The sequence below is a fragment of the Phaseolus vulgaris genome, chromosome 5 (genome assembly GCF_000499845.2).
Source record: "Phaseolus vulgaris cultivar G19833 chromosome 5, P. vulgaris v2.0, whole genome shotgun sequence".
NCBI lineage: Eukaryota > Viridiplantae > Streptophyta > Magnoliopsida > Fabales > Fabaceae > Phaseolus > Phaseolus vulgaris.
The window spans coordinates 32,949,924-32,962,552 of NC_023755.2; the positions used below are offsets into that span (position 1 = coordinate 32,949,924).

The window sequence follows — 12,629 nt, forward strand, 5'->3', positions numbered from 1 at the left end:
CTGGAACTAAGTTTCGTATTATGTAATCTGGTAGAGAAATACAATATTAAACTGTTATGGATTAGATAATGTGGACGTATACCAAATCTGGAACGAACCAAACTCACACTTTCGAATTGTGTAATCTAGTACTAAATGAACTATGGATTACATAATCTGAAATTCATTTTAGAACTTCATATATGTCTTACGGATTACATAATCCGAAATGCATTTTGTTGTTAAAAATTGACTTACGGATTACACAATCCATAAGTCAATTTTAAGTTGGGAAATGCATTACAGATTACCCAATCCGAAAGGTATTATTTGTAGTTATTAAATGAGTTATGGATTACATAATCTGGAAGGGAAATTGAATGTTGTTTTTATTTTGCATACTTGTGTGAATTTATGAAAATTAAAATAAAATGAAAATTTATGTTTTATGAATGAAGGTGTAAGTATGGACATGGAGGTTGGATTGATTACAAAAAGATCGGATGACGTATAAATGATATGTAGTATGGAAGAATTAATGAATTATGTGCATCAACATGAATTAGTTGAAGAGGATTATGGTACCCATTTTACAACAGATGAGGTGAATAAAATTTCATTCAATTCATGTTTATTGCATATAATTTGAAGAAGTGATTTTGTAATATTGTTAGAATAACTTTGTGTAGGTGTCTCCTTCGCGAAAAGACTTACTTGAGAGGGTTCGTAAGGTTGGTTATGGACTTGGTTTTGTTATTATCATTATTAGGTCTGACATAACAAATGGAAAACAAGAGAGAAAGACATATGTATTGTTAGGCTGTGAAAGGGGGGTAGTTACATAATGTACAAGGTTGGTTTGGAGGTTACTGTAACTGATACTCGAAAATGTCAATGTCCCTTTAAATTGCGAGGTAAACCTATTGGAAAGGGTCAAGATTGGGTACTTAAGGTAATATGTGGTACTCATAATCATAATTTGTATGATACATTAGTTGGTTACCCATATGCAGACAGATTAAACGCGAATGAACATTCAATGCTTGTTCATATGACTAAAAGCACGGTTAAGCCGGGTAACATACTATGTACATTGAAGGAGAATAATGAGGATAATATGACAACAATAAAGCTAGTATACAATGCAAGATACTTGTACAAGAGATCAGTTAGAGGACTAAGAACTGAATTACAACAATTAATAATGTTGTTAGATTGTGACTACTATCTTCACTGGAGTACGTGTCATGAGTCTTCTGATAAGTGTCTAATTTCAGTAATATTTCATATTAAAATATAGGCACTTATGATGATTTATTGCTAATTTACATATAAAATAATCCCTAATTTATGAATTTATACCCTTTTATATTTTTTATGATCTTTATTTGAATAAGGGTATTTTATTTCCAAATTTGGTGTTAATTGCAGATTTCTAAGGAAGATTGGAGATTTGGATTTAAGATGAATGATTTGAGCTAAAAAGATAAAGATAGAAGGTCCCAGAATGGAAAAAGATGCAAAGAAAGATTGAGCCTTTTTTATGTTTTATCATTTAGCCCATTAGCGCGACATAGGAAGCAACCTAACCCTAGAAAACTAGGATAAATAGAGGGCTAGAGGCTCAATTGTAGTGTGCCAGATTGAGAGGAAAACACCATAGAGTGAATTGTAACCCAATTGAGAGAATGGAAGGTGATAGAAGTATGCGTGACTAATTCTACCCTTTGGGATTTGGAGTAATCTGCTCAAACTCTTATGTATTGAGGTGATATTTTATATATTAATATTCAGTTCTTGATTGATTATTGGTATTGTTGTTTTACTTTTAATTTTCCGTGACAAATTGAGAATCTTAAATCTGACCAGGAGGTATTTTTAGGGTTCGGACCTAAACAACAATACTTAACATATTTGAGTGTTAGGAATAGACTTGAAATGTTAATTACTATTAACGTCTGAGCTTCGTTCTAAGTTGTTCTTATAATTATGCGAGGGATCGATAGTTAGGAAACATTCTTAAGGATTTTATATGCGAGGAATCGATATAAATGATTTTTATACGGGCATCAATTTCAATCAAATAACTTAATATTGACATGCTAATCAAAATATATGAGAGTGAGACAGATGAAACCTAATCCCTATTTTTCCAACTTGAAGCAACCAATTCTTTGTCTGTTTTCTTATTGATCATCGCCAACACAACCACTTTCAATACACTTTTAATTGTTTTGTTTTATATTTAGCGATTATTGTACTTGATAATTCACTGTTCCTTGTGGGATCGATATCTATCCTTAGGGACAATTATTACTTATGACAAAGCGGTACACTTGCCGTAAAAAGTCATCATCTTCCAATATTGTTAGTGATATTTTGTGGAATCATCCTGATGCTGTGAAACTTTTGAATGCATTTAACGTTGTATTCTTGATGGATATGACTTACAAAACAAACAAATATCGATTGCCTTTGTTTGAGATTGTTGGTGTGACTTATACATGTTTATCTTTTTCTGCTGGTTTTGTGTTCTTAACTAGCGAGAAAGAAAAGAACTACATATGGGCACTACAAAAAATTAGAGGGTCACTTTTGACATCACATGTGGGGCCTGAAGTCATTGTTTCTGATAAAGATCTTGCTTTGATGAATGCCATTAGTACTGTGTTTTCTAAAGCAACAAATCTTCTTTGTCGGTTTCATATCAATAAGAATGTTAAAGAAAAGTGTAAAATGTTGGTAGATTCTGTTGAGGCTTGACAAGTTGTGATGGATTCATGGAGGACTATCATTGATTGTACAAAGATTGCTAAATTTGATGGATTTGTTAAAAAATTTGAAACTATTTGTTCACCGTGGCCATTACTTGTTGAATGTATGAAGAACACATGTATGATTCTGCACAAAGAAAAGTTTGTGAAGTGTTGAACAAATTCGTTAATGCATTTGGGCAATACAACATCAAACAGGTATATCAAAATATGCATTTACTTTGTTTAGAACGTGTATAACGTCTAATTTTTACTTGTTTTATACTTATACATGGTTGAATCAACTCATTGGCCTTTGAAACGAATATTACAAAATAGCATGGGAGACTTATGCTCATATTGGGATGTTATCAAGCATGGGATACCTACACTCTCAAGCATCCTGAGCGCAACATCCCTCGTACATATCTTGAAGTCATCTCAATCGTACGTGAGCACCTCAACACTGCCTTATCTCAACCTTCCCACGAGCCTCCTCCACCCCTAGTAACTCAGTTAAAATTGTCGCAACTCCATTGTACTCTAAGGGCACATACATAGGGAATGAACCCGAAATTGAGAGGTGTAAAAGAGATGACACATCATCAAGTGTGATGGTCATTTCACCTATGGGAAGGTGTAAATAGTTCGTCTCCCTGTGCCACCTTTCGACAAAGGCTGAAATCAACCCCTTGTCCCCCACCTCATAGCTTATATTGCATAAACTAAACAATCCAGAACTTTGTATAAGAAGTTCAATATCAGCATGAGGCATCCTAAATTTACGTAATTTTCTACTGTTGGATACCAATTTAAGTTCTCCCCGATTGTAATACAAAATTTGTATATATTTAATATAATTAAATCAATTTAAACAATAATTAACAAAGACAATTTAATTGAAGTTTTTCCATTCTTACCTCACCCTCCCAGAGCTTAACAACAACATGGTCAGCAACATTTACCATCAAAGACATATCAGAAGGTCCTCCAGGAAACCTTCTCCCTGGTCCGCTTACTCGTCATCATGTAATCCTTGTTGATTGTCATTATCAATATGAGCATCAATACCAATTATTTCCTCGACAACACCTCAATCTCTTTTACGGACTGATGTCGTCGGTCTTTTCTGATCATGGCCCTGAGATCCAACACCCCTTGTTTTAGCCATATATGTCATAGTTGAACCATGGTACATAATCTAAAATAAGTTCTTCAACATTAACGAATAAAGAAACAAAAAAAAAAACTACATCTGGATTGCATAAGCCGGAACTCCTAAAAAAGCCACTTTTGGATTACCTAATTTGGAACCCTATGTAAGAATTTATGGCCTTAAACAAAAAGGAGGTGAATTGTTTATAAAACTTTAGCTGGTAAGACTCAAACCCAAATTCTTTCAGTAACCAAGGAAGCATTAACCACTAGACCATACAAGTTCTTTGGTCATATTATTATTTTTATTATACTTATTATTATTAATATAATGTATGCATATTATTATTAATATAATATATGCATATTATTATTATTATTAATAATAGTAATTTATACTAGTTGTTTTTCTGCTTCTTCCTAAAACATTCTTTCAAAAAAGATTTGAATTAAACTAGTTTTGGATTCAAACTAAGAGTGAATTAACAAATTCAAACTATTCCAGAATACACACAACTAAGTTACAATCAGCCTTCAAGCAATCCATGGAGATTTGGAGTTATCAAAGCTCTTCTTCAACACCCTAAACAATACTACTACCAGATTACCTAATCCAAAACATACTTAAATAACAACACTTCTGGAACATGTAATCTAGCACCTATGTAATAATACATAATCTGAAACAATTGAAAAAGAACCTACCAGATTATATAATCCAGAAATTAATGAGACACTCCCGAATTATATAAATTGGAAACCTAAGTAATCCCGAAACTATGTAATAATACGTAATCTAAAATGATTGAAAAAAAACTATCGAATTATATAATCCAGAAACTAATTAAACAATACCAGATTATATCACTACAAGAAAATTGCTAGTTACATACAGTTTTTTACATACAGATCTGGATCCGTATGTAAAATGGACATTACATACGGATTTTACATACAGATTCTAATCCGTATGTAACTCCTACATTACATACGAATTTTTACATATGGATTATGATCCGTATGTAACTCCAACATTACATACGGATTTTTACATACAGATACTGATCCATATATAACGTAAGTATTACATACAAATTTTTACATACGCATAATAATCCGTATGTACTAGAAAAGTTTTTTTTTAAAAAAAAATTACCTACAGATAGAATTCGTATGTAACAATTTTTTTAAAAAAAAACTTACATACGGATATAATCCTTATCCGTATGTAAATATTATTTTTTTAAATAACTACATACGGATATAATCCGTATGTAACAATTTTTTATTTTTTTAAATTTTCATTTTTTTTAAAATTTACATACGGATTTAATCCGTATGTAAATTTCTTTTTAAAAAAAGATTATCTGTATGTATGTTATTTAAAATTTAAAATTTAATTGAAAATAGAAATTCTTACATACGGATTACCGTATGTAAGCTATTACAAATTTAGTTAATTAAAAAAATAGAAATAAGGAGCTAACGTATTTTATGTTATTTTACTAAAATTAAGAAACAATAAAATTGAAAAAAAAATAATAAAAAATAAAAAATATTGAAAATAGAAATAAAAATATAAGTGATCTTAACGTGTGTTACATCATATATTCATTTAATTTTATATTTTATTTTGATTATTTAAAAGTTAATTAATTAATTAGTTAAAGTAATTAAATATTTATTTAAATTATAATAATAAATTATATTCAATTAAAAATAACCAGATAAAGAATTTTAAAAATAAATAACATAAAAAATTAAATGTGATTTATGTTATTTCATTAAAATTAGAAAACAAAATAATTGAGAAACAAAAGACAATAAAAAATTAAGAATATGTTGAATTTGAATTTGAACCTCAGCCACTTCACTTGTCCACTCAGCCCACCTTCACTTCAATAAAATAGTTTTTTTTATTTTGACTATTTAAAGTTAATATATTGAATTACTTAAAATAATTGAATATTTATTTAAATTATATTAATAAATTATATTCAATTACAAATTGTACCGGGATGACCGACCAACCTATTGACCCGGTCAACCCATGCGTCAAGACCATACTTTAAGGTACGAGGTCGACCACGTGTCATATGTGGCCGACCGACATAAGGTGCTCAAGTCAAACCGTTGACCCAATTAACAAAGGTCAACCCACGGTTAGGGAATGACCTAATCCAACCCTAATTGCTAAACAACCCCCTAATCCGGCCCAACAGCAAGGGCCCATCAAGGTAATATAAATATCACGCATTCCAAGGAAGAAGGTACGTCATTATCTATAGTATTCTAACCAGCCGAATACGATACCCCACTGACTTGAGTGTTGGAGTGCCATTTGCAGGTACCCCACCAGCCTGAGGAGTCGTTCAACGAGAAGGACCGAAGGAGGAAGTGAGACACGACCGACCGAGTGACATCCGAAGACAATAGTTCTCCCAGTCCCCGACCTAGTTCGAGAACAATTGGCGCCCACCGTGGGGCCGAGGAGAGCCAACAGAAACCACAGCAGTAGATGGTATCAACCCGCAGCATGGCAAGCATGACCGAAGCAGAGCAGACAGCAATGATGATGGCCCTTCAGAGGGAACTAGCAGAGATGAGGAAGGCGCACGAGGAAGCCGCTAAGAAGAACGAGGAGGAAATCAAAAGCCTCCAAGAAGAGAACAAGCGGATGAAGAAGCTGGTCGAGGGGGTGTCGTCCCTCGCCATGACCAATCAGGCCGGCAGGTCCCACGCCACCGGGGCCGGCCTCCAGGCCGAGAAAGACACCAAGAATGACTTCACTCTGGAAATGGATGGAGAGTCCCATCCCAGCAAGACAATCAACACTACCGCTCCGGCGGGTCCGGACCGGCGCCATCCCTTCACCGACCATGTCATGGAAACCCCCTCTGCCGGACAAATGGAAAGGCTTCAACAGGGATCGGTACGATGGGACGACCGACCCAGATGAACACGTGGACGCATACACGACCCCCATGAGCCTGTACACCACGGACGACGCAGTGTTCTGCCGAGTCTTCCCAACCTCTCTAAAGGGCAGCGCTCTGAGCTGGTTCACCAAGCTCCCAGCACACTCTATAGATTGTTTCGAAACCTTGATAGCGAAGTTCGACGTCCAGTTCGCAACAAGCCGCCCCCACCATCTAACATCCATAGCCCTGGTCGGCATTCGTCAAGAGAAGGAGGAGTCCCTCAGAACGTTCATTGACCGGTTCAGCAAGACCGCTATGAGCATTCACAACCTCAGCCCTGAGGTGGCGATGCATCACATGCTGACCGCCCTCAGACCCGGCCCATTCGCCGATAGTATGTGCATGCAGCCTGCTACCAACCTCGACGATCTTAAACGCCGAGCGGCGAAATTCATGCAGCTGGAGGAACTTCGTGAATTCAGAAACAACGCCCGAGCCGAGGCAAGCGGGGAAAAGAAGGAGGATAGGGAGCGGCAAGGAAGGTCCCGAACCGGTCGGGACCAGAAAAGGGACAATCGTGGACCCCGCTTCTCCCGCTACACACCTCTGAACGCAGAAAGGAGCAAAATTTTGCAAGAGGCCCTGAGCGCCGAGCTAATACCACCGCTCCGAAGGGCCTTGAGCCCAGAAAATGCCGACCGCAGCAAAAGATGCCGGTACCATAAGAATACCGGCCACTCTACCGAAGAGTGCCAAGCCCTGAAGGACAAAATCGAAGAACTCATTCAAGCCGGGCACCTCAGACGCTTTGTGCGTGGGACCCGGGAGACGCGTCGGTCCCCATGCAAGGAGCAAACGCCTAGAAGAAGAGACCGAACCCCCCCAGGCCCACGAGAAGGTGACAGGCGGGGAGACCGACGGGGACGAAGAGACGACCCCCCACAAACCGACACTCGCAGAGGCCGAGAGGTGATTAACACCATAGCCGGAGGGTTCGGTGGCGGAGGCAGTACCAACAGCGCACGCAAGAAGCACCTTCTCGCCGTCCACCAAGTAAACCTCGTCTCCGCCCGGCCAAGGATGCCACCAATCACGTTCACAGACGAAGATTTCAAAGGGATAGACCCGACCTAGGACGACCCCATGGTGATATCGGTCGATATCGATAACTTTACGATCAAGAAGACCCTTGTGGATCAAGGGAGCTCGGTCGACATATTGTACTGGAAGACCTTCAAAGCCATGAGAATACAAGAGGAGGAAATGATGCCTTACCACGACCACGTGGTCGGCTTCTCGGGGGAACGCGTAGGGACGAGGGGTTACATAGAGCTGTACACAACGTTCGGCCTGGAAGGGGCCAGCAAAACCCTCAAGATCAGATACCTGGTCATAAACGCCAACACGTCCTACAACATCCTCCTCGGCAGGTCGTCCCTTAACAAGCTTAGAGCGATCGTCTCCACACCCCACCTAGCAATGAAGTTCCCTTCCCTCTCAGGCGACATCCTGACGATACATGTAGATCAAAAGGTCGCCCGAGAGTGCTACGCCGAAAGCCTGCGGGTCGAGCCTACACAATAGGGGCCCAGCGGCAGCCGTTCACCCAAGCGAAAGATTGCCGGCCGTGGGAGAAGCCCTCGCTGGCACTCACCCCAACCAAAGAAGGGCATCACCATGGCAGATCTGGATCCCAGGGAAGTCGAGCCAAGACATGAAGCCAAGGACGAGCTACGCCAAGCCGAACTCGACGGGGAGGACCGGTATACGAGCATAGGCACGGCAATGGCCGCCGCCGATGCGGACTTCGTTCACCAAACTCTCAAAAGGAACGTAGACCTCTTTGCCTGGACGACGGCCGACGTACCAGGCGTCCATCCGGACATCATCACCCATCGCCTCTCGGTGTATAAAGAAGCCCGCCCAGTAGCACAAAAGAAAAGAAACCATGGAGAGGACAAGCGGCTGGTCGCCAGAAGTAAGGCCGAGAAGCTCCTAAAAGCCGGCTTTATAGCCGAGGCACGATACTCCACTTGGCTGGCCAACGTCGTGATGGTCAAAAAGTCAAGCGGCAAATGGCGGATGTGCGTAGATTATAAAGATCTCAACAAGGCGTGCCCTAAGGACTCATATCCCCTTCCCAACATTGACTGGCTCGTAGACGGAGCGACCAGTCACAAAATATTGAGCTTCTTAGACGCCTACTCCGGCTACAACCAAATCAGCATGCACCATAGCGATAGAGGTAAAACGGCTTTCACGACGGACGGCGCAAACTACTTCTACAAGGTAATGTCGTTCGGCCTAAAGAACGCCGGGGCTACCTACCAGAGGCTCATGGACAAGATTTTCAAAGGGATGATCGGCAGAAGCGTAGAGGTGTACGTGGACGACATCGTGGTGAAGTCCGACTCGTGCGGCCAACACATAAAAGACCTACAAGAAGTTTTCAACGCCCTAAGAAGAGTCAACATGCGCCTTAACCCCGAGAAGTGTGCTTTCGGCGTTGAAGGTGGCAAGTTCCTCGGCTTTATGCTGACCCACAGAGGGATCGAGGCGAACCCTGACAAGTGCAAAGCAATAACAGAAATGAGGAGCCCGAAAAACTTGAAAGAAATTCAACAGCTGCTCGGCCGGCTAACAGCACTCTCCAGATTCGTACCCCGCCTCACCGAACGGATCAGGCCGATAGCCACAATGCTCCGCAAAACTTCGAAATTCAGCTGGAACGAGGAGTGCGAACAAATCTTCGGTCAGCTCAAAGAATTCCTGTCTTCGCCGACCGTCATCAAAAAGCCCCGCTTAGACCTACCTATAGTAGTCTACCTAGCGGTATCAGAGGAAGCGGTCAGCGCCGCCCTCGTCCAAGAAGTGGACCGCGAAGAACACCTGGTGTACTTTGTCAGCCGGACGCTCCATGCAGCCGAGACCAGGTACCAAATGATAAAGAAGGTGGCACTAGCCCTGGTGCTGACAGCGAGGAGAATGCGCCCATACTTCCAGAACCACGAAATCAGGGTAAGGACCAACTATCCTATATACAAAATTTTGTCTAAACCCGACCTTGCAGGACGGATGATAGGGTGGTCGGTCGAGCTCTCAGAATTCGAAATCAAGTACGAACCAAGGGGTGCCATTAAATCCCAATGCCTGGCGGATTTCGCAGCCGAGCTCCCAGAAACACAGAAACCTCAGCCAAATGGGTCCTCTACGTGGACGGGTCCTCCAACAAAACGGCTTGCGGAGCTGGGGTCGTCCTCGAGGGGCCTGGGGACTTACTGATCGAACAAGCCCTCCAGTTCTCCTTCAAAGCAACGAACAACCAAGCGGAATACGAGGCCATACTGGCCGGCCTCAACTTAGCAAATGACCTAAGCGCGCGGGAGGTCGCATGCAAGAGCGACTCCCAATTGGTCGTCGGTCAAATCAAAGGAGAATTTGAGGTCAAGGAGCCCCTCCTCCAACGATATTACCACACCGTCCGTAACGTCATGGCCAAATTCGACACGGTGGCGGTCCAGCACATACCACGGGAGGAAAACGAACGTGCCGATGCACTCTCACGCCTGGCATCTTCGAAAAAACAAAGCCACCAGCGATCGGTCGTCCATGTGCAACTAGCACAGCCGAGCGTAGGTGACGCCGAATGCATGACAATCACCGAGACCCACACATGGATGACCCCGATCACCCAGTACTTGGAGCACGGAACATGCCAACCGGGGGAAGAGAAGAACATCAGACGGCAGTGCGCCTGGTACACCATGATCGGCCAAGACCTATACCGAAGGGGGTACTCAACGCCACTCCTAAAGTGCCTCACCAAGGAACAATCCCAATACGTGCTACAAGAAATCCACGAAGGGGCGTGCGGGAGCCACTCCGGAGCCCGAACGATGGCGGCCAAGATAATCTGCGCAGAGTACTACTGGCCGACCGTCCATGGAGATAGCGCTAATTACGTCAAGAAATGCCAAAAATGCCAAGAGTTTGGCCCCCTCCACCACCGAAAACCAGAGGAACTGCACAACATGACATCACCCTGGCCGTTCGCCATGTGGGGAATGGACATCATCGGTCCATTCTCACCAGGCAAAGGCCAGACGAAGCATCTGCTAGTCGCGGTAGATTACTTCACCAAGTGGATCGAGGCCGAACCACTAGCCACAATCACCGCCCGAAACATCCAAAATTTCGTGTGGAAAAACATAGTATGCCGATTCGGCATACCACACTCGATAATATCCGATAACGGTCGGTAGTTCATCGACCAAGGCCTCATGACTTTCTACAACGACCTCGGCATCAAATCCCTCACAAGCTCCGTTGAGCACCCACAGACGAACGGACAAGCCGAAGCGGCCAACAAGGTTTTATTGAACGAACTAAGGAAGAGGCTCGGCACGGCCAAGGGAAGATGGACGGAGGAGCTGCCCGAGGTCTTGTGGGCATACCGATGTACCCCGCAATCCACCACACAAGAAACCCCCTACAGCCTCACGTACGGCACCGAGGCCATGATACCAGTAGAAGTCGGGGAGCCATCCATCCGACGCCAACTCTTCGACGTATCCCTCAACAAGAAAAGTCTGGCGGTCGGCCTCGACCTCTTGAACGAGCTCCGGGATAAAAGCAAAATACACGAAGCGACATGCAAGCTCCAAGGGGCAAGGAGATACAACTCGAAGGTCTAGCCCAGAAGCTTTCAACAAGGCGACCTCGTCTGGAGAATGCGCAGCAACGCTAGGAAGTCGGACGACAAGTTCTCATCAAATTGGGAAGGACCATTCCGAATCCGGGAAGTAGGAGAAGGTGGAGCTTATCACTTGGAACATCTGTCGGGAAAAATTGTACCTAGGACGTGGAATGCCACGCACCTAAAGTTTTATTTCAGCTAAACATGAATAAAATATACGCACTCTTTCCTCGCCCGGCCGATCCATCGGTCGGAGAGGTTTTAATGAGGCGTTTCGTACATAAGTGCATACAACGAATGACACGAACGATTCAGCCAAGATGTAGCCCTAACCGGCATACCCTCCCGTCACCCACACGGTTCGGCCAGGATGTAGCCTCAACCGGCATACCCTCCCGAACCCGTACCCATTTCGGCCAGGATGTAGCCTTAACCGGCATACTCTCCCGTAACACACACAGTTCGGCCAGGATGTAGCCCCAAACGGCATACCCTCCCGAACCCACTCGGCCAGAGCGCAGCCTTAACCGGCATACCCTCCCGGCACACACATAACGTTCAGCAAGAACCAAAGTTCGCCCAAGCAGTAAAACTCGTCTAAATCGAATTCGCTAAAGAACGACCGACTGATCGAAGTCCGTTACATTCACTTGGTTGGTTTTAATTATCATAAGTCAATCAGTTGATCTCATCCGCCGACCGGTCACTTAGTTCTTTTTACTTAGTTAATTTTACCACGATTTAAGGTTAATTATTCCAGCCCACTCGGCTCGTAAAGGCTCGTTCGTCCAGAAAATGCAGAAATAATTAAGGATAAAAAACACTTGTATTAAACAAAAAGAGGTGGGGGCCACACCCCGGCCCCAAGGGTTCAAAATCAAAAGCCAAACCGCCTAGTCTACAATATTCAAAACAGCATCGGCGGGATCGGCTTCCTCAGCGAGCTGGCCGGCCTCCACAGGGACCAAGCGGCCGTCGACGACCTCCATGTCTTGGTCAAATTGACCGGAAGGAGGAGGACCGCCATAGAGTACCGCGGCCTGGCGAACGGCCAGGTCGAAGCTCTGGTTGATCAGAACCATGGTATCTTCCATGGTCTTCAAAACCTCAGCCTCGGCCGCCTTC

At 42.8% G+C, this 12,629-nt stretch overlaps 2 protein-coding genes across 2 annotated transcripts; both read left to right on the top strand.

Annotated features, from left to right (window-relative positions):
- The first annotated feature begins 823 nt into the window (after positions 1 to 823).
- LOC137834339 (protein FAR-RED ELONGATED HYPOCOTYL 3-like) lies at positions 824 to 2,742 on the top strand. The gene is made up of 2 exons (XM_068642397.1): positions 824 to 1,147; positions 2,284 to 2,742. Exons 1-2 carry the CDS (start codon positions 824 to 826, stop codon positions 2,740 to 2,742), a joined length of 783 nt encoding a protein of 260 aa, XP_068498498.1.
- A 4,129-nt stretch (positions 2,743 to 6,871) lies between these two features.
- LOC137834340 (uncharacterized) lies at positions 6,872 to 7,942 on the top strand. Its single transcript, XM_068642398.1, has one exon. The coding sequence runs from the start codon at positions 6,872 to 6,874 to the stop codon at positions 7,940 to 7,942; it is 1,071 nt and encodes a 356-aa protein (XP_068498499.1).
- Positions 7,943 to 12,629: the final 4,687 nt, after the last annotated feature.